Raw genomic sequence first — 22,344 nt, 5'->3', positions numbered from 1 at the left:
GCCCCTCACAGCCTCCCCGCCCCTCCGCACGCAGCCGCCGTGGCTGGCGACAAACTAGCAACAGAGGCTTTACACTTGGCTGAAAAGGCCAGCTCTCTTTAGAACAGCTCCACAGTATTTTTTTCCCCCCAACACGAAGGCCGGCTCATTCCCCGCCATCAATGGGCAAGGGAGAGGCGCAAAGGAAGGACTTACTGCTACACGCTCAGAGTTTCAGGTTAGTTTATTTTAAGTACCTGTTCTTTGGTACTGGTATTCGCTGGAAAATACAAGTACTTTCTCAATGAAAAGTCGGACTATTTAAAAGAGCTGTACAGCTTTGCAGCACACAAAAGCCTTGCTAACAGAATCTGCTACTGCATCAGTGCAAATGCTACCAGCAAAACTCCAGCAATACATATTCATCAGTATCTTAATTTTGTTGTAATTCATATTTCCCCATATAATTCATTATATTTGAAAAGACTTCAAGGGTGGCTGAACCTGTGAAAACATTCAGTGCTTGCCCAAAGAAAGCAGGCTAAACATTCTTCCAGGTCTGATGCCATTGTAAGTACAATTCTAAGGACGCACCCATGATACAGCTCAAGTAACTTGCTCATTCAGTAAAAAGCACCAGTCACTAAAATCTGTATTATATTACAGTCACCATCTTGCAAAGGACTACGAAGTTAAATGCTAGCACTAAAAAAACTTAAAAAAATACAAATCTTTTACTGTGACTCTTTAAAGATTTGTACAGAACATGTAAATAAGAAAACACTTTGTTAAAATTAAGTAATTCTGCAGTTCATTCAGCGCAACCAGGTAGTATTGAGTTGTGTCTGGTTTTTTATGCTTGTGTCCATTTTCAAAACTTCTCGAATCGCCATGGTAGCGTAAGTGGATGGGGGAAGGGAGAATTCCATCTTTAGTGCCCTGAATTTGCCATCTATCAGCAGGTGTAAGAGACAAAAAGCAAGAACAAGTGGTTAAGGGCATATATAATGCTTATTCTGGATGCCATCTAAACTGAACTAACAACTTCCACAACCAACTTCCCCAGCCCATAAAGCAAAACAACCACCACCACCACACTCCTGTTTATAATCCACCCTGAAAAATTTAATGAAACAATTTTTTAACATTTTCTCTCAGGACAAAGTGGTGGTTTCAGATTTTTCTTCTTCTAAAAGCAAACATTCATTCTTTCAAACTCAATTTCTAGCCTGTCTTCACTTTTCTGGAAAGCAGTGTCAAAACACCTTGTGACCAGAGTTAAGTATTTCAGTCATCTGTGCTCAGCACCAATAATACAAGCTCAGTATACAGATAATTTTTGACTTAATTCCACTTGTTAGTTGCAGATATTTACTGCTAAGCATTTACTTGATCTTACAGATGCCTGTAAGAAAATGTAACAGTCAATACAGATGCTGGAGGAATGGCTTGCACCCTTGAGAAATTAGGGTCTTTATTTAGATGCCTGACCTTAGAGGTTGTTGTTACCACTGCTTAACAGTCAATAGTTAAATGAAAGGTCTTCCTTAAAGCTTTGAATATGTAGCAGTTGAAAGCAACAGCCAGATCAAACTTCCATTTAGCAAACCAGTAGAAAAATCAACTTACCTGTAGGGAGAACTGGTAATGGTTTTCCTTCCAGTTTATCCAAATCCGTAGTAAATAATGGGATTTTAGGATCATCATATGCAACAACTTCCCTTTATAATATACATAAAATGTATTATTATTTTAAATTATTTAGGTTAACACATTTCATATAAATATGTATTATTATAATACTATTTCATTATTATTGCAATTTGTCATTTACAACTGAAATTGAATTAGGCAAAATAATGGGAAGAGCTCTATGTAGAAGGCTCGCCTTGGCTTTATGAAGATTATTAAAAACCAATTCTAAGTTAGTCAGAAGTTTCTTTGCGTAACTCATCTGTTTGCCCTTGTGTGCTTGTCAGAATTTCCAACTACATAAGAAGTATAGTTCATTAAATTTAGGGAAGAATGGTGTCAGCTCTAAAGAGTACCTGGCAGGAGTGAAGCCTTTCAATAGTCCAAACTTTGAAAGGGCTAAGACACATTCCACAGTTTGTGCCATTCATTTAACAGAAATCCCATATGTAACCATGAGGATGAAAAACTAACTGGGAAGTAGATAAGCTTAATATTAATTAGTGCTGATGTTTCAAGTATATAAATATTTCTGTTTTCCTGCTCCCTCCTAAACCCTCTATATTTAATTCCATGCATCAGTGATCATGTCTTTCTGCACATTTGTACAGTTCCCTGTTTAAAAGGTATTTATTCAGTTGCCATATGAAAACTAGGCTGTATCTCTAACAACAGTGATTTAGTAGGGTTAAGTGATACAAATTGTTCTGATTGAGAGGTAATTGGAGACCAACTTTCTTATAGCAAGACTACAAAAAAACCCTGTTTTGAGTATTGCCTCAACATAAGTAATTACCTATGAAGTGTTCAGGCAAGCCCTTGCAAGGAGTGAACAACTAGATAAGATGTCTTGATACTCCTTCACCACAGAACAAGGGAACCAAGGAAGAAATAAGGGTATCATTCCACTTCAGCTGCATTAAAAACAGGAGAGAAGTGCAGAGAGAGTCCTTTCTACCTATGTTTCAGTCTGTGTGGATGTCCCATGGATCAGTCTCATGCTGTTTTGTCCTTAAAAGAACTCTATGCTGTCAATTCATGTGTAATTTCCTTTATGCTCCCACTCACCAGTTGACATTCTGAGGCCGAATGATAATCTTTCTGTATGCTCCAGAAAGTGAGTAATCTCTGATTTTATGCCTCATGTTGTTGATATCAAGGTTGTCAGCTACCAGCATCTCCTTGTAGGCCTCACCAACTGCAAGAGAGGAAAATATTTAATAGGAGAGAATGTAGTGTGGCAAATTTCAATTGTTTTCATGGATTGTTCCCTTCCTACATTTAACAGTTTTCAGCATATGTGGGATAAATGCTACACAGAAGTTTAAAATTACTGCAGATCTTATTACCTGTTTACTTCTACACCCTGATTAGTAGAGGCATTAGCAAAGAACGCATCAAATCAAATTTCAGCTGAAAACAAAATTTACAAAATACTTTATTGACATTCAAATGCCATCTCAAATATGCATTCCAATTTTTTAGACTTCACAGGACTAATCTCAGGTATATGGGAAAAAAAAATCAAGGGCCAGAGTACCCATTACTCTCTCATTAAAAAGCAGCAGAAAGAAATCACTTGACAATTTGACAGTACAAGAACAGTTCAATCCAATATAGAGGAAAACATGCAAGGAACTCATGACTACCCTCATCTATAAGAACACAGAACAGGTGAAACCTAGGGCCAGCTACAAAGAGGGACTGTACCAGCATTGTCCAGGCACACAGAAATGGTGTCAGGAAAGCCAGAGCTCAGCTACAGTTGAAAGCAGCAAATGACATCAAGACCAGGAAGAGCTGAGCTGCAACACAAGCAATGAAAGACTACAAGGAAAGCAATGTGCTGGTGCTAAGTCTAGTGACAGACAGAAGGCTGATGGTCTCAGTGCCTCTTTTGCCTCGGCCTTGACCAGCAAAGTGCCCCAGGCCTCTCTTCTTAGAGGCAAGGTTAAGAAAGAGGGACTACCAGTAGTGTGTCACAGACATATTTGATGAAAAATCCTTCTGTCAGGATCTTTTCTCCTGAGACATGGGGAAGCTTCAGCTTCTCCATGTTGTGCTGCTTTGGAATGTGATTTGGAGAATTGTTTACCCAGCATGTGAAATTGTTTTTACTTGATGACCAATGACAGCCACCTGTGTTGAGGCTGTGAGCAGTCACAAGATTTTATTATCATTCCTTTCTATTCCTTTCCAGCCTTCTGATGGGTTCTTTCTTTCTATACTTTTTAGTATAATATTTTAATATAACATAATGCTGTAATATAATAAATCAGCCTTCTGAAACATGGAGTCAAGATTCTCATCTCTTCCCTCATCCTGGGACCCTCGAAAACAACCATAGTAGTGGGAGAAGATACAGGCTGAGAGAGCTAGCTCATGTCATGGTGAAGTTTTTCTCTACCATCTCAGAGATTGTGCAGATCTAGGGATGGCCCAGACAACTGCGGAAAACCAAGTGCTGCACCCAACTTCAGAAAGAGCAGGAAAGATAATTAGGGAATTACAGACCAGTCAGGCTCACTCTGGTCCCTGGGGAAAAATAATGGAGTTAATCTTCTTTGGGTACACAATGACTGTGGTTTTAATATGGGGAAGAAAGAGAAAAAGCAAAAAAACCACCAACACTACTGTCTTCTATGATGAAATTGTTACACCTATGGATGAGGGGAGAGCAAGGACTGTTGCCTGCCTTGCCTTTAGCAAGGCTGTCAATGCATTCCCACAGCATCTTTGTGCCTCAGGTTAGAACATTACAGTGGGTGGACTGGAAGGTGGATAACAGCTGTCTGGCTCAGCATCTCAAAGTATAGTCACTACTGGCTGCAGCTCTACCTCGAAGCAGAGCTCCTCAAGGAACTGAGATGTGTCCTGTGAAACACTGGAGAAGAGCTGGAATTCACCCCAACCAATCTGTGGGCTAAACCAAGCTGGGGTGGCATTCAATACATGCAGGGACAGGACTGCCATTCAGAGGGACTGAGGCACACCAGAGGAATGGGCCAAGAGGAATATCCTGAAATTCATCAAGGACAAAATCCTGTACCTGATTAATTCTTGCAATGGTACAGGTTAGTGAGAAACTCTGCTCTGCAGTCATGTGGGATTCCCAGTGGGAAGGAGACTGAGCAGAGCACCCTGGCAGCAAAAAAAGGCTGACATTAATGTTTTAGAGATCTGAAGTGATGTATTGCTTTAAAAGTCACCATGGTTGAGTGAATCCAATCTTCCTTTTAAGAAAATCTTAGAGAAGACTTATGTTTTCAGAGAAAGTACTTCAGTTAACAGTCAGACTTACTTTTATGCTTTGGATAAATAACATCAAATCCAGGCAATGGCATCACTACATCGTGGATAGTGTAGTTATCAACATCTCCTTCTTCAATGTGAACAGCCGTGGCTACAGTCAGGACAGAAAAATGAAGTTACCAGTGTAGATGATGCCTGTGACAGTTAACTTCAGCTAAATTTTAAATAAAGCCTTTGATTGAAATAAGCTTACTCTGAGAAAGATAACTACCATGTTTTATCTCCAGTTAACAGACAACATTTCTAAGAAAAGAAGAAGCAGCCTCCAAGGCTGTCACAGTTACTGCCAGAATCACAGCCTGGCTTCCAGTGACTTAAAGCTACCTGAAGTAAGGACTGCTAGAGGAACAGCCCCCTTCCATGCACCAGGCATACACAAAGGAGAATGTAGGAAATGCCAGAGCAAATACAAGCAAAGAAAGTTTTAACTGAGTGGAGCTTCTGCTTTACAAGATACTAATGCAATCAAAAACTTGTATGGTTAAAACTTCACAATGTCCTTCCACAGTCCTTCACAGATCAACCAGGTTTGAGGTCATTCTTGAGAATAATCAGTCCTCCATAGTCTTTCTTCCCTAACCCATTATTTGAAAAAACAGGCTAACAAACAGCTCATGTAAGTGTAACACCTAATTCCTCCCTCAATTTGTCTAAAACAGGCCAATGGATTCAGCTATCACTGGGCCAAAACTGGTGAGAGAAAAGAAACTATGTAAGCAGTATCAGACAAACACAAACTACATGCCTTGTTTTCCTAGGAATCTGAACTATACAGCATCACTGCCTTTGTCTGATTTTACCTCCTTTAAGTATGAGATCTCCTGGTACAGCTCTAAGCCCGTATTCTTCTATTCTCTTGCTCACCATATTATTCCACACATAACTCTGGTAGCTATGAATATACATTAAACGATTATTTCTTGGTATCTAGGGGTAAAGAAAAAAAATTAAACACTAGATAAATTTCTTGTTTGAGAAAAGGATATATGAAGAAATAATGCTTTTACATGTTTGAAATGTATACAAAAAAGCACTGTGCTTAAATTTACAAAAAAAAAAAAATCCCCAAAACTTTTAACTCTACACGTTAAACATACGGGTCTATTATAAAACACTCAATTCATATTCAACCTCCTGAAATCTTAAGTAAACTCTGCAGCTGTGAAAGCACTGTGTTATTCTAATTATCTTCTTTATAAACAAGAAATTATCCCCCAGGTCCTACAATGGCCCAGTAGTTTGCTAGTGATGAGGTATTTTCTCCAAAGACTTGATCTTGATTGCAGCACTTGAAAATGACAAGTGGATCCATCACCTCCATGTCAGGCTGATTCATTAGCCCACCATCAGTCTGATTGATACTTTTAAAGCAACAGGAAAACACTGAAACTGAACATTTGCAAAATTCTCAGGTCCATATTATACATAGCTACTAAGTGTAACTGTATTTTCCCACATATCAGAGAGGCTGTTGTATAAATTGGAAACCTCATTATGCATACATTAATTAGAGATGTCATCAGTTACTACACAGCAGTACTTCCAGCAAAAAGGCAGGATAAACGTAAAGATTTTTAAACTTAACTTTCAACTCATCAAGCATCAATGAGCCTATTTTAAATTCATCCTGATACCATCAAAAGAATGTTTATTCCAGTAAATACTGCCCAACTTTTACACTCACTATGCCAAATGCAGAGATTATGTTCTTCATTCCATACTTTAAGAGTCCACGTAGAAGCTGTCCTTCCACGCACCTTTTTACAGGTAGTTTCTTGAGGGCTGCTGCAGGATCTTTAGTCTTTGCCCATTCTTCTCTGCATTTCACTAAGTATCCCTTTTCAGCTAGAACAAGGATGTAAAATAAAAACATTTTACCTATACACCAAAAAAAGCATTCATCTCACCTTTTGTTAAAACAGTTGAAAAATTAAAGTTTCAGTCATGGTAATTACAGATGAACAGAATCACAGAACACTTGAGGGTGGAAGGCTTCACACGGAGCTTGAGCAAACACTAAGTATTCAGGTCCCTTTTTAGCCCCACTGCAAGAAACTGCACAGCAAGGGAAGTGAGGCAGAAAGGGAGAGTCTGAAGATTGCTTCTCCACTGCTAAACTGGCTTAAGCTTTTCCTAAACATATGCTTATTGGAGAAGAGGCAGAAACACATGATGTATCTATCATTTTTCAGTTCTCACCTCCTGGTCGTGGTTTTAATATCAAATCCATTACTTCATTCCAGTTGTTCTGTAGAATAGCTCTAGGATTCAAACAGGAAAGTGTATTAAGAACTGACTAAATCTATTTTAAAGGGATTTAGCCAACTTATCAAAAAATATGTATTAGTGTTTAGACTTATGCAATATTAAAAGTAGTGCTATTATGCAAGATAACTGCTGAAGCAAGTTCAGAAACAAGATCTTTCTTGAATCTAAATTTAAAACTGGTACAGGCAATATGTTAGAAAAATGTTCCCAAAAATACATTAAGTTACATGGTGATAAGAGTAAAATTAAAAAAAAGGGGAGTGAGGATGAAAGCAACACATACCTGCCAATTTGATAAGTAGGAACAGCTGTGGTTCCAAATCTTTGCATTCCATAGTAATTAATGAATCCAATTTCCCTGAGTGAATGCATTGCTTGCTCTATCTGCTCATCAGTTCCTGTTATGTTTCTAGCATTGAAAAAAAAAAGTTATAGACAGATTAAGGGTTTATGCTATTTTGAGATGCCCATTATATTAAAGCTCAACATCAATATTATATAGCATGCATCAAATTTAACAGTCTCCTGCCAACAGGACTTATTTTTTGTAACACAAGCTGCACTGACATCACTTACCTATTTAAAGAAAAAAAAAACTCTAACAGAACCATCTAAATACCTACTAACATACTACCTGAGAACAACAGTGAAATGGTTCCCTTGCAGTTCCCCCAGTTTCAGTGGATGGTTCTTGTAACTGAAATTTCCTAATTTGAAGTTCATCAAACATTTATTCAAATGAGCAAGTCTTTGTGCAGTGATTCTAGAAAGAAACAAACAACAGTGACTAACCTATGCTTCAAAAAGCAGATAAATACAGAAATGCTGCCATTACAAAATGAAAAACACTGAGTCCAGTCTCCCCAATTTTCTACTGTTGCCTTTTCAAAATATTTAATGAAAGAGCTAAAGGAAGATAATACATAATTCTTAAGGGCACTTATACAAAGGAAATGTATACTGTGACAGACTGTTAGCACTGTCTTCTCACATCTCTATTAAAACATACTCCAGAAAAAGTATATTGCAGTATTGATGTATACTGTACCCCACAAGGTGAACTCTGCATTATTTGAGTGACTGCTTCATGAATACATACACCCAGTCAGCACAGTCATAAATACAGAGTTAAATAAAATTAGCTACTGTGTATGCCTAGTGCAGATGAAAGAATATGGAATCCAATGTGTCACTGATACCTGCCATTTTAGTTGCTAGTATTTTTGGAAGCATACTCTGTTCTTTGCATCACCAAGCTGCTCTTGGACATTTCTGCAATATTTTTACCAGGATAGTGAAGTTTATGAACCAGCATGGCCAGCATACTCAGCTTAGAGCAGGCTGGCAACTGGCAATGTCCCCTCTCCTGTGCAGAAGAGTCAGGGGCTGTGACATCATGAAGCAGACACCACACTTGAATGTGATAATGTTAAAAAGTAAATGGGACAACACCTGAGATGGCTACAACACACAACTGGTTAACTGTTACCACTTTGCAAAGCAGCCTTGCAGCAATGCGAATCTGGGGCTTCTCACAATTCAAAAATCAGTATTTCCTTTTCTTTGTGCTAACACACACACATACAGAACATTGGGAGGAAATATATCAACAACTCAGTAGTGGATGGCCTCCTTTTAAAAAGGATTTGATCAAATCTCTGGTTTTCAAGCTGTGAATTCCTCACTCAAGGAGTGTGGTTTTCAAAAAGTTGTAAAAAGTAGTGCAGGTGGGATATTCCAGCCAGCTAAAATGATATTGCAATACACGACTGGGAGACACCTGTCATTCTGGGCACTAACTTAAAGTGCCCAGAAACCATATAATTATCTTAGAATATGACAAAGTAAATTTTTTTTTCTCTTAGAAGGTGACTTAAGGGAGTAGCTTGAGGCAGAAAAATCGCCTCATCATTTTTTTGTCCCTTCTGGCTACTCACAGTGTATGAGCAAGGACAGTGTTAGCCTTCTCTGGCACTGTCCAGAGAGTACAGTGAGAAAGAAAATAGGATTCTAGCTGTAGAAAGGGGGAAACAAAAGCCAGGAAGGAAGTGGGACATTATTTTCACCATGTCATTCTGTTTTTCTGCTGTTGCATGAGATCCAAGCAGCCTAAGAGCAGGCAGGCAATCTGTCCCAGTGCCTCAGCCAAGTACACGTAACCAGCCCGTGACTCAGAGCACCACTGACTGAAAATATCCCCAGTAACCACAGAACACAAAAGGATTGTGGCATCTTCATTAACACCTGTCCTTCACAAGGTCAGGACGTGTCCCTGCCATTTGTGTCACTGAGTCTTTTAGGCATTTAGTGATACATCCAAGCTACCACAGCAGAAGTGCAAGTACTCCAGATTGTACTTTTACTCACCTGAGAACAGCGATCTCTTGAACAGTTATAGCCCTTTTATCTTTAGTTCCCATGTAGGAAAATATGTTTGGCTTCACTCTTAAAAGCAACAGTAATAGATATTATGTATATATAAAATAGCAAGAGATCAAAGACAATTTTCAGCATAATTTCATAGAATTATTAATCTTATAAATTAAACAGAAAAATATACCTACATTCCTCAGAATTGGGTTACAATTTGACATGTGAGACATTTTCTAATCTCACCCATGAGTACATAAAACACAAGGAAACTTGTGTTGTAATTATATGTAGATAATTCACTTTTAACACAACAGTGCTTGCAAAACATGAACTTTGAAGTACTTCTTAACTTCATAACTTCATTAACTCGATAAAGCAATGAACAGCCACCACCAACTTCATTAAAAAAAAAAATCATATCCACTTCTTCCTTAAACTTCAAACATGTCTGAATACCATGCCTGCACATTATGAGAGAGTATGAGAAGCTAATTTAAAATTTGATCCACTCCTCTCCCTGAGAGGAAAATTTCCTTTCCTTTTCACTTTGTACTTTACAGCCTGTGTTAGGTGGAGTATTTCCAGTTATTCCAGTTAAGGGCCCCAGGGGGTAGCAGGATTGCCATCACATACAGTCTTCCACCTAACTATGCTCCTGCCATTCTGTTCTCAATAGCAATACCAGTAGTTCATTGGTTAACATCTAGGTTACAATTTTTAGTGTTTTTTGGACAAGAAGGGCAAAGGGAAAAGTGGAAGTTTCCCTATGAGTAGATCACTGAACTGACCCAATTTTAAAACTGCTCTTCCTCTGCAATTCACTGTGCTCATGTCACGCTTTGGCAAATCTTTTTGTTTCTGCACTTGATGGGGTGAAAGGAACTAAGCCTGTGTTGCCATGGAGAAATTAATACATGGAACAACAGTTTATCAACTGTAACTGCTTAGGAACTGATCAGCATATTATCACAACAATATCTGACAGGTTCATAACATATTTGCATATATTCACACACTGGGGAAAAAATGGCTTTTAATTCATGTTACGTACATTGAGGCTTTCAGCTGCCAAGCCTTTCTCAGATCAGCCAATGGCAACTGTGGACTTTTTCCATTGAAGCAGTAGAGTAGTCTTTAAAATTTCTTAGGCTCATTTTGTTCCATTCTCACTTCCTCACAAAACTTCGATATTTTAAATTTGATATTCTAAAGTAACTTTTCATTTTAAGCTGTCTACAAATTAGAGAATAGCAATCATTTGTGTTGCTCTTACATAATTATTAAGTATAACATTTACAGCAACAACAAACATGGAGGGAGAGGGCTGCATGCCAGCCAGATGGCAGAAACAACAGCCTTACCTTAAAAATTTGGATAGGACATTGATGGCATCCATAGTGTCCTTGTTCTCCTTGTACAGTACAAAATGGCAGTAGCTTCCCCTAGATTTTGGCCAAGAGTGCTTTCTTGGATCTTTAAAAGCAAAAAGGTTAAAGCGTCACTTTTTAAAAAAATTAATATTTTTGCCATTGCAGCTACATTTATTTTAAATATGCAAGATTCAATTTCTGCTAATTTCTATCTGCTTTAAAAAATGAAAAGGAAAGTTAATTACTGACAGCAAAAGCTGCAGAGCACATTGAAAAGACCTCCCCTTCCACTGGACTGCAAACTTCTCTTTAATCAATTCTGTCACCTAGAAAATCCTGAATGAAATAGTGACAGTTCCTTTATCATTAAATTATCTGAAAATATAGCCTAGTCATTTAATTGCTGTATCACCTGATTAAATTTCTCAAAAACATTATCATTATACTGACTTTCAGCAATAGAAACTACACCACATTTCTTCTAGCTCCTTCTATAATTAATAGTTGAGAACCACTGAAGCCCTGTTTGTGGGAAGACTACCATTACGATTTCCAGTACAGACATATTCTTTATTTCTGTAGTATTTTTTCTGTGCACCACGCAAAAGAATGAATCGTACAAAATCCTAAGAAATCATGCTCAAAATATTGCTTCAAGATAGTTCTTTTTTAAAATCCAATGGGAGCAAGAAATCTGCTACAAGAGAGACAAGAACATACAATCCATGGCAGGTAGGGTGCCATGCTTAGAGAAGGCCAGAGGTTGAAGTAACTTCAGATCCCACAGATTAACAACTGATTTACAATTCTGTGCTACTATTTGACATTTTCTGTAGAAGGAAGAAAACTGTTGATTTGTTAAGCTTTTTTTTGCAAATAACCACCACCAGAGATAAAACTTTCAGTTTCCAATAATCCACTGTCAATGGCATTAATGGGAAGGGAGACATTCTATGGAGCTTTAGCAACCAAATGTGAGGTTCCTTCAGTTCTGAAGTTTATCGATTGTTATTTAAGAACAAAACTAAGAATTTGTTTTGTTTTAAATAAGAAGTCTCTTATCTCTTGCTAGCCACTAAGCAGACATACTTGGTTTTCTAAAAAAAAAAAAAAGGCCTAAGCATCTTTCATAACAGGAGAAGCTAACTGAAAAAGCCAGCCTTATTTCAATATATGAACACCAATGCAGGAAGGAAGTTTTTGGCAAATACTGCTCTTTTTTTTTACCCTGGTTTTACAAAGTCCAAATATCCCACACAGATAGTAAGTATGTTTAATTCTTGCTTGTTTTTGAGAAGCTGCCATTCATGCACACACTTCTGCAAAGACAATTCTGGATGCTACAGTATAAAAAACTATATGTACAGGTTTTAGTCACCTAGAATTATTGCATCACTTGCCTTGTACCATCAGTTTCAAGCACAGCCCCCCTCCCACAGAGTTTCACTGGTCCTGAACTGGAGACCTCATGCTCCTGCTGGTCTCTCCTTCTGAGAGAGACCACCACGACTCAAACTCAGTCAATGAAACACTGCATTTTTCTGGAAGAGCAAGGTTCTCCAATAAGATCTCAGCAATTAGAAGAGAGTAAGAGCTCAATTCACAAAGGAGAACCCTCTCCAGCTGGAACCACCTTTATATTTAACTAATACATCTTGCACATGGTCATTTCTTGCTCATGGAAGTGAGCCCTAATGAGATCTACACTAAAAGGATTCTCTAGGTACTATACAGACCAATGGGCTCCTCATGGACATCACAGCCATGACCCCATCCAAAGGAGGCTGCAGCCAGTCCTGATACTCAACCATTCCTCACCCAATACTGCAAAGCATTCAACTGGGTAGATGGAGCAGTGGGACAATTTAGAGTCCTTATTGCTCTGTTTCAGAGTCATGCTACATTTTTGACAATAACATTGTATTTCCAAGCCCTTTTTCCAAGCCTTTTGCTGAAACCCCAGGCTTGGAAGCTCTTTTTCAATAGCAGGGTGTGTGATAAATGCTTTTAAAGTTATATAAAAACAGATGGTAGTGTCTGCAATACAGGCTGAAGGGCAAAGGCTTGGCTAACTGAAATCAATGGAAAATTTACTATAATTGTCAACATGTCCTGAAAAAATTGGTAATTCATATCACTTATTACTAGCAGACTTTCTCTGCACCAAATGAGTATTGTCTATAATGCACTACAAAAAAAGAGGTAGAATAATCCTAATTCTTGGCTGTTTCAGGGCATTTTAAGTAATATTTATATGTAGGGATTTTAGAGAAATTGTTACAAGTTTGGCCAGTCCTGTTGCTATTTAGGAGGTCATAATGGTTGGCATTTCATTTTTGTTAGCATGAAATGTCAACATCTCTTACCTGTTGCAGTTCTGACCTCTGTCCCAATGCAGAGCATAAAGAGTACAAAAGAGTAGCATTTAATTTTTAGACTGTCAAAGGGTTTTTAGAGGTGAACATGCAGGTTTATGGTTATGGGATTGTTTATGCTTCAGGGAGCATCCAACAGCTAGGTGGTGGATGACAGCAATTTAGACAATTATGGAATGGAATCGTGCAGAGGCAAACACTGAACATATGGAAAGCTTCAGTTGGAGATGCAACAAACTTAATTTGTGGACAATGATGAAACAACAGTTTACTGACAATTTAGAAAAATAGTATTTTAACTATTTGAAGGATAAACTGACTATAGAAACGCAGCAGCTTCTGATTTTAAAATACAGAAGCATGTTTGGTAATGTTTTATGTTATCAACAAAGTAATCAGGTATCTCAGGTAATAATCAAATATTCTACACTTCTGAAATGTTTCTTGCCTGGGGAGCCCATTCATGGCTAAGACATGTTTGTGGCTATATAAACAAGAAAGATAAATATAATCCTGACTAAAAAGCACTTCAATTTTACATCCATAAGCATTTGCACACACTCACAGAAACTGACATCTCCACCAACAAATGCACAGGTGCCTGGAGCATGACAGCTGGGGAATCCAAGTTTAAATAGGTGATGCTTCTCTGCATCACAAGATGGTGCTCCATGTAATGATTTAATCCTAGAGACACACCACTAAATTCTTTTCAGTATATTTAAAATACTTAAATTCTTTTATCTATTATCCCTTATATCAGCTTAACAACATCCACTTGACTGTAACAGTGGTTAAAGAATAGAAGCAGCAGAAGGAAAAGATGGAGGAAAAACTGTTACAAACCAACAGAACAAAACTGGCTGAGGAGAATTCTGAGCTGGTAAGTATACATACTCCATGCATAAAGCATGCAAACATACACATTTTCTAAACATGACTAAATAAGACACATAAACACATTTTAATTGGGCCAATAAAAATAGAACATTCCCATATTTGCTTATAACAAGCCTTAAATAAACAACTACATTATAGGGGAAATTACTTTATTTTCCATTTTAAATGACTATTTCTTTATTGTTCTTCCATCTCCTTTGTCTTTAAAATTAAAGGGTTAGGTTTACATACCATCATTTGTAGTAGGTTGAAATGACAGAGGAATGCAAACAATTTAAACCAAACCTTAGTATCTTTAGTTAAATGTGCACCATTCTGCGGGTAGATAATCCTCTAAACTTACCATAGCAACAAATTTTTAGTAACATTGAAAGACGTAAAACATGTTCATTTATTCCCAGAATCCAAAATGGTATCTTGCTAGATTAAAGTGGATAAAATTTCATTTTGAAAATCCTTCATGACTTTGACTATTTCAAAAGATTAACTGTGATCTACAATGAATAAAGATCATTTTCTGCAAATATAATTAGCCTTGGAAGCAGAAGTAATGATCATGGTAAACTATGTTTATATGAAACTATAACTCTCAGAAAACAAAAAGATTCTTGTCTCTACTCAAGTCACTGAGAATTTCATCATCAATATTCATGACCATCAAGATCACACCATCTATCAATTTAATGTACATTTTCCAACTACAACCTCTTACATCCACAACGCACACTTGCACACACAATTAAGATTGTGAAAGTTAAATTCAAAAAATACTGAAAATAAAGCCTCTGTTTTGCCTATTCTCACTGAAATAGAAGACAATGTTCTCTCTTCTAATATGGTTGTACTGGATTAATTATTTGGAAAGAAAAACAAGTAGAAATTTAAATTTACAGCATTTCTTGTGGTGCTAATCACTTTAGATGCACAGCATCAACTGAAATGAGGAACAAATGAAGCAAGACTACATTAGGAAGCACACTCACTTGAAGTACTTACTAACAATTCTTACTTCAGGGATAATTTTAGCATTTACTTTACCCATCTGCTGTGATACTGAAACTCACTTGCCAATGCTTTTTTCCCAGCAGCATGATAAGCAATAATGTATTTCTTTCCATCTCTATCTTCTGTTTTAGTCTCTAGTCCTGGAAACAAGGACTTGACAGCCTGATGGATGATGGTTCTTTTTTCTTTGGTGTCTTCAACTACCTGTGTTAGTACACATACATGCAGAAACCAAATAAATTAATACAAAAGTGGAGGATGCTTTAAAGGAAAAAAAAAAAACTAGGTAAGATTATTTAGTGTGTGAATGTTTATTTGAAACTACCAGGTATAATCCTACTCATCTCCATGTCCCAAATTTAGCTCAAAAGTTATACTTTCAATATGTGGAATATTTAAAAATATCCATGTTTTAATGTCATCTTCGTATCTTTCTTGTTACAGAAGACCATATTTATCTTATTTTCTATTAAATCACTAAACACTGACCTTGACAGTAGTGTTCCATCAGGATAAATGCTTTATGTAAACCTCCTTATTCTTTAAAACAATACTAGACAGGAAACCAAAATACTGCAAGGTAATTTTAACACCACAAAAATTAAAACCTATATTTAAGCTCCTATGTACAGTCTCACTCAAAATCAAAGTAACAACTCACACATGCATGAATTCGAGTACATCTGGGAGACTTTAGAGAATTAAACCCTAAACTGGACACAGTTTGGTGTTACCTGTCACATCACAGACAAATTGCTCTTATATCTTACACTCATTAGAAAGCGTGTACCTTCTACAGCCTCCCTCCCTCCCTCCCTCAGCCTCTCTCTGCCCCCATCCCAAACTTCTCACAGTTTCATAATTTTACCTCTATGGCAACACTAGTTTCCTTATTCTTAAAAAGCTGGAGCTCCTCTAAACGCTGCTTGTCTTCATCTGACAAAACTGTAAATGTTTCTTCTGATGGATCCTAATACATATTTGGGGAGAAAAAAAAACAAACAACCAATAACCCTCATGGAGTAACTTCCCGTCTTTCAATGTTTTTGTTTAAGGAGCATTAAGAAGCATAGCCATTACCAAATCTACATCAAAATTTACCTCATCATCCACTGGAACAGAAAAGTCATCTAAATGGCTCACACGTCCATCTTTGCCTATTTCATGGACAACAAAGTCTGAGTATCTGATAGAAAGAAACATGCATTACATTTGTTATAAAAATCCCACATCACAAAGTCCTTTCCTAAAAAGCTGTTAGCAGAATTCACTGCAGAACTCTGAATTCGTGTAAATCAATTCATGTAAAACAAACTTAACAACCATGAGAAAGCTGTACCTATTCCCACCCCCCAGAAGGGTACCAAAGGAACACACAGGCAAATGCAGCAGACTTCTTTGCAGATCACCAAACCCTGCTGTAGTTATTCCAAGTCATTCTCTCAATAGTTTGAAGAGATCAGTAATGCTTATCCTCAATCCCAGTCATTACTGGCAATTAAGACACTACTGCATTGCCACAACGTGCAATGCATTAACTACTGCATTATCTCTGTCACTTCAAATAACCTGCAAAATAGAGTGCATTTTAGCCACTCTACAGAAGGCAGGACAAATTCAGCCTTGTTCATATATTTGGTTGTACAGAACATTATTCAAATAAAGTTACTCTGCATACTCTATGACAGCAAAAAAGAATTTTACTCTGACATTTTCAATCCAGTCACTCATGTCTAATAATAAAAGCAGCCCAACTATAACAGAGCACAGTTGGTTTGTGTTGCAACTGCTAAATGATTTTTAAGCAGCATTTGCTAGCAAACTGAAAAAAAAAAAAAAGAAAATAATTCTTATTCTATCAGCGTTGAAAGATTAATAAACCTTCACCAGGGGAAGCTTTCTACTGTACCTCAGCCAAGCCCCCTTTTGCCATCCCTCTGTGCAGATATACATCATATTGGTAGAATTCCTTCCAGAGGAGTGCTTTGTGCCCTCTCCTGTATTATTTGTAGCTGTCTAGGCATGCTAGTGATGGTACCATAAAAATGTCAAGAATGAATTAATAATAGGTGTTAAAAACTAGAGTCCAAAAAAAACCCCACAAACCCACGAATTTTCTATCACATGGCTACCTTTGGCCAACCAAAATTGGCAGATTTCCCAGAAGAAGGTTCAGCACAGACTACATTTCCCAGAGAAAGATTACACTAGCTGCTTAATGCTGCACATTAAGATTAAATACATACATAATATGTATATATCATTTGATGTGAAATTATCTATGTATGAAGCCAGTATTTAAACACAGGGACTTTTCAGTGTGTAAACAAAACAACCTGAAGTGCTTTGCTAAGTTAGAGACACAGTGATTCTCACTTCAGTGAGCTTTTGTATTTGCATTCTGTTTTATTCAAAGCTATTCTTCAATTTTAAAAACCTAGAAGTTCCATGTTAAAAAGCTCCTAAGCACCAAACATCTTATTAAATATATAATGTATAATAAATTCCACATCCTGAATTTTGAAACTCCCTTCTATGTAAATTACATTACTGAGCAGACGATAATTTAAAGCCTAACCATCCTTATTTACAGACATAAGGACAAAAAACTCAGAACAGCAAAGAACCAAAGAAGGATGGTTTTGATGCCATTTTTCTGTGCATCTCATATCAGCACTGAGCAGAGATACAAAAGGTGGGTGTACTGCATAAGGTTTTATGTCTCTGCTGCTGCCAGAGAGCAACGGAAACAGCAAAGGTCAGTGTAACCATGTATCTCTGCTCATACACAGCTTCCTTCTTCAGAGCTCCATTTGACAGGAAAATAAATTTTAAAAAGAAAAAAAAAACAAAAAACCCCAAAAAACCCAAAACCGAAAAACCAACCAAACAAACAAAAAACAAAAAAACACCAAAAAACAAAAAACCAAACACAACCAAAAAAACCCCCAAAAAACCCTAAACAAACAAAAAACCCCCAACCCACAATCTACAAAAGTCCTAAATTAAACCTTTCTTTAGCAGTAAAAAAAGTAATCTACCTCACTTAATCCAGCTGCAATCTGCGAGTCCAAAAAAGAAAATGGAGAACCGCAACTGTGTTACACAAGGAATTAACATATGAAACAAGACAAAGAGTTACCTCTCTTTTAAGATTCCAGAAAACCCTTTGTGAGAGCTAACAAATTTAGTTATGCCAACATCGCTTTCTGTCAGTCCATGCTTCATCATGTCTGCAAAGCTCTCTGGATCTCCATCTTCATCACTATCCTCTAGTTCCTCTTCTTCCTGCTCCTCATTTTCCTCATTGGGGATTATTTCACTTTTCGTGTCTTCTGGTTGTTCTGTTACAGTCTCAATACTCTGCCCAGAGTCATTCTCTGCCTTGGAGTTCTCCAAGATCTTCTGCCTTTTAATTTCATCTGCACTGGCCACATCATCCTCAGAGCGAGGACGTTTCAAGGATACACTATTCATTTCTACAGTTTCCATGTTTAAGGCACAGGGTAGGATAGGAAGCCCTGAGAAAGAAGAAGAAAGGATTATTTTCTGTCTGCTAAGAGCAATATCAGTACATAGGCACTTCAAGGACTCTGCCCTCTGCAATCTTTCAGGAAAACCATAAATTTTCTGCATTTAAATTAAGCATCAAGTAAACATTCTGAACACCTAGAAACAATATGTACTTGGGGAGAAAGAAGGAAGATATTATGAGGGCAGCATGCACACTGGACTACAGCAGAGCAGGACTGAGTACTACACTGACCATTTACACCATCACCACTCTTGCCCACCCTTACCATGGCTGCCTGCAGGCCTGTGCACACACAGGTTCTGCTGTCAGCAGCAGTTTAGTGCCTAAGAAACTTTGTTTCCAAGCCTTCTCTTAAACATGACTACTCTCAATTATTCCCTTTTCTATATTTCTATATTTCCCTATTCCATCTTGCAAAGACTGAGAGAGAATGGCTGAGTTCCCGTAAACGTGAAATCTCATGTCTTTGTTTTCTACGTACTTCCAACATACAAAATGCTACACAGAATTCAAGGTAGCATCAAGCCCAAAAGATAAGAGGGATGAGATACGAAAATCATTGAATCAGTGAGACAAACAAAACAACACAGAAATCAAATGATCTCTGAGAAGAACAGGACTACTCACGCTGGTGGAATAGGGCTCAGAGCTGCCACCTTTGTGTCAGCAGAACCACTGCCTTCAGATCTGAAAAAAGAGGAAAATAACTTTGAGGAAGTTTTATGAAAAAAAATACTATGAAAACATATATGAATGCAATCACACATGGACTCAGATAGACATGTTAATAAATACAACTGCTAAAGTATTACTATCCTAGTGATGCAACACATTATTGCTATTTAGCAAGCTACAGGAGAGAATTCTGGTTTTATTTCTAAGTGCATAAAAGGAAATTGGAGTTCCTATAATTAGGCATGGACAGGACCTTTCTTCCAGCACCCCCCATTGGCACACGAGTGTATGGGGGATAAAGTGCAGGTTTTGGTAGCAGGGGCTGCACAGGAGGCTATAAACTGCCCTGTGTGGGCCATGGCCAGTTCAGCTGGCTCCATAAACCCACTGCCTGCCATCCTCCAACTCACCAGATGAGCACATGGTGTCCCTGCTCCAGTTTATCTGAGAAAGGCAAAAGAAAGCACAGGAGACACTGACAGAGCGCTCAAAAAGGCACAGGGAAGCATGGGGAAGGGGACAACTGCTGTGGACACAGCTGGAGATGCACTCTTGGAAGGAAACTCTCCAAACAGGAGCAGGGACACCTCTGATGGGACTGTGGCCTGTGGAGGTGCCCACGCTGGGACAGGGACACCCTTGAAGGGCCCATGGAGAGGAGCCACATGGGAGCAGAAGAAACGAGCAGGAGAAGGAAATCTCCATGTACCAAACCCAACCTCCTGCACTACCACTGCCTTGCCCAAGGGCCAGAGCATAACCTGAGGGCCAAGGAGGAAAGGGGAAGAAAGGAGTTTTCCCCAAGTCTGTGTTTAAGTAGTGGTCTTCTTTGTATATCACCAGCCAGCTGGTAATTAAAAGTTAACTGGTAATAAATTAAATTACCCATGTCGAGTCAATTTTGTCCACAACAACCAAGTTTCTAATATAATATAATTAGCTATTACTGAGAAATTAATCCAAGCAGTATTTTAGGGCCACATACATCACTCTGTATTATCTCTCTGGCCACTAAATAGCATAATCTATCCAATTTTAAAGGGCACGTTTTTAAAGGAAGTCCCACTACTAACTTGATAATCAGCATTTGCTGGGTTGGCAATTGTTACTAGTTATCAGTTAGCCAGGGCTGACTTCATGGCCTGGACACCCCAGTGAAGAGATCACCAGATTAGGCTAAAGAGGCAGGAACAACTGTTTTAGAAACGCCTGAAATGTTTTGCTCAAGTGAAGAACTGAAAATGACTGTGACAAAAATAAATGAACAATGGGGAAATAAGGAGAGACTGATGTGTATGTATGGCGTGAAGAGTGATAAGACACACACGCAATAAAGCAGAACAATTAGCAAAACAATGTACCTTCAAGCTGAAAGCACCAATTTCATTCTGTCTCCAAATAAAAGTTCATAGAATCCTTCTCTCAAGAGGAACAATAAATAAAAGTCATGGCCAAGTGAAGCAATTCACCGCTGTTTCCAGATTCTCTTCCCATGTACCAAAATTTATAGAAGCTGGGTTATAAAGCACTGAAGTGGAAAAGGTTTTTAGATGGCTTGTATCTTCACATAGTGAACAAAACAGCATTCAGCACAGTGAAATCCTCTGAGACACCTGCCAAAGGTAGTAAAAAGAGAAATCTCGTGCTTCTTAAATAAATCTGTAATACCTAGTTACTGAATTATACAGACTGTACAGACTGTTAGAAGAATTCGATGTTGGGCACAAACACTCCAAAGTTGTCAGACACAGACTATTGTCACAGCAGAAGTGACTCACACACTACAGAGTACTATCCTGTGCCCAAGGCAGCCACCAGCGGGATAGACTCGGCAGGATAAGTGCCTGAAGGAGCACGCTGAAGCGAGCGGGGCACACTCTGCAGACTGCTAGGGAGAGGCTCCTATTATTTTTTGACAGCTGCTCAATTGTCTCGGCCCTTTTCCTAACAGGTGTTTTCATAAAAGCCAGAATCTGCATAAACATCAACTCCGCAGCAATTTCAATGTTCTAACAGAGACTGAGTTTACTACTACAAATAAAACACTTGACTCTTCGCAACAAGAAACGCCGAGCGATTACTCCTGGCGCGGTACCAGCCAAGCAGGCACTGAGGCACAGAGCCGGAGCCCGGCAGCGCTGGGTGCGAAGCCGCTTTCTCGTGAGACCAGGCACGTGGGATTAAAAGGCGACCGAGGAGAGGGCGACGGTGCAGCAGCAGCGCCCCAAGGCCAAGCCTTGCGGCGGGGGCAGCGCGGAGGGCGCAGGCGGGGAGCGCAGCGGCGCTCGGAGCCCGCGGGCCGGGCCGGGCCGGGCCGCCGCCACAGCGCTGCGGGCGCCGGGCCGGGCCGGAAGAGCCGCTGCCAGCGCCGAGGCTGCCGGGGCAGGGCAGGAGGACGCGCTGGGCCCGGGGCGAGGCAGGAGGAAGGGCTCTGCCGCGGGGGTCCCGGCAACACGCGGCGCAAGGCGGGAGCGGCAGGGGAAAGCCCGGCGCCAGCGGGGCCGAAGCTGCCCCGAGGCGGAGCCCCCCGGCCCCGCGCCCGGGCGGGGAGCGCAGAGGCGGCCCCGCCGCGGAGCCCCGCGCGGCTGCCGGGGGAGGGTGCGGCTCCGCCCGCCGCTAGGCTGGAGCCGCCGAGGGGGAGCCACTTACCCGCACGCCGGCACGGCAGCACGGCCCGGGCGTCAGCGCGGCGGGGCGGGAGGCGGGGGCGGCGCGGAAGGAGCCCGGCCCAGCCCGCGCGGGCGGAGGCGGCCCCAGGCTGTGCCCGCCCCCGGCCGGCCCCGCCGCCCGACGCCGCGCGGGAGCCGAGCCGAGCCGAGCCGAGCCGAGCCGGGGCGGTGCCTGCGGAGGGGCCGCTCCT

At 39.6% G+C, this 22,344-nt stretch overlaps 1 protein-coding gene and 1 long non-coding RNA gene across 5 annotated transcripts; one reads left to right on the top strand and one right to left on the bottom strand.

The window, feature by feature from the left end:
- Window positions 1-3: 3 nt before the first annotated feature.
- LOC135301689 (uncharacterized) lies at window positions 4-16,146 on the top strand. The gene is made up of 3 exons (XR_010363437.1): window positions 4-217; window positions 14,133-14,252; window positions 15,406-16,146. It is a non-coding gene; the product is annotated as an uncharacterized LOC135301689 (long non-coding RNA).
- PUS7 (pseudouridine synthase 7) lies at window positions 206-22,253 on the bottom strand. 4 transcript variants are annotated; one of them, XM_064421996.1, is made up of 19 exons: window positions 22,134-22,253; window positions 20,846-21,097; window positions 19,437-19,496; window positions 18,417-18,795; window positions 16,376-16,460; window positions 16,143-16,244; window positions 15,334-15,478; window positions 13,361-13,378; window positions 10,986-11,097; window positions 9,619-9,696; window positions 7,886-8,014; window positions 7,535-7,660; window positions 7,183-7,244; window positions 6,668-6,828; window positions 5,784-5,910; window positions 4,973-5,074; window positions 2,740-2,869; window positions 1,609-1,700; window positions 206-931 (listed from the first exon to the last, which is right to left on the bottom strand). In XM_064421996.1, the coding sequence occupies exons 4-19, from the start codon at window positions 18,764-18,766 to the stop codon at window positions 795-797; spliced, it is 1,956 nt and encodes a 651-aa protein (XP_064278066.1). In that variant the 5' UTR covers window positions 18,767-18,795; window positions 19,437-19,496; window positions 20,846-21,097; window positions 22,134-22,253; the 3' UTR covers window positions 206-794. The 4 variants fall into 4 exon arrangements, with proteins under 4 accessions (XP_064278066.1, XP_064278067.1, XP_064278070.1 ...); XM_064421997.1 differs by having other exon boundaries at window positions 20,846-21,012; window positions 22,134-22,184; XM_064422000.1 differs by lacking the exon at window positions 13,361-13,378 and having other exon boundaries at window positions 22,134-22,252.
- Between the last annotated feature and the right edge of the window lie 91 nt (window positions 22,254-22,344).

This window comes from Passer domesticus, chromosome 5 (assembly GCF_036417665.1).
Source record: "Passer domesticus isolate bPasDom1 chromosome 5, bPasDom1.hap1, whole genome shotgun sequence".
Taxonomy (NCBI): domain Eukaryota; kingdom Metazoa; phylum Chordata; class Aves; order Passeriformes; family Passeridae; genus Passer; species Passer domesticus.
The sequence above is the reverse complement of the archived record's forward strand: the minus strand, read 5'-3'. Positions and strand labels throughout refer to the sequence as shown.

Bases quoted from the DNA above. Each gene is read 5' to 3' on its own strand.
- PUS7 (XM_064421996.1), bottom strand. From the start codon at position 18,766: ATGGAAACTGTAGAAATGAATAGTGTATCCTTGAAACGTCCTCGCTCT. The intron at 9,697-10,985 runs GTAAGGCTGTTG...GTTGCTTTTAAG, and splicing joins GTCCTATCCAAATTTTTAAG to AGTGAAGCCAAACATATTTT. The intron at 5,911-6,667 runs GTGAGTGTAAAA...CTTTACCCCTAG, and splicing joins TAATCTCTGCATTTGGCATA to ATACCAAGAAATAATCGTTT.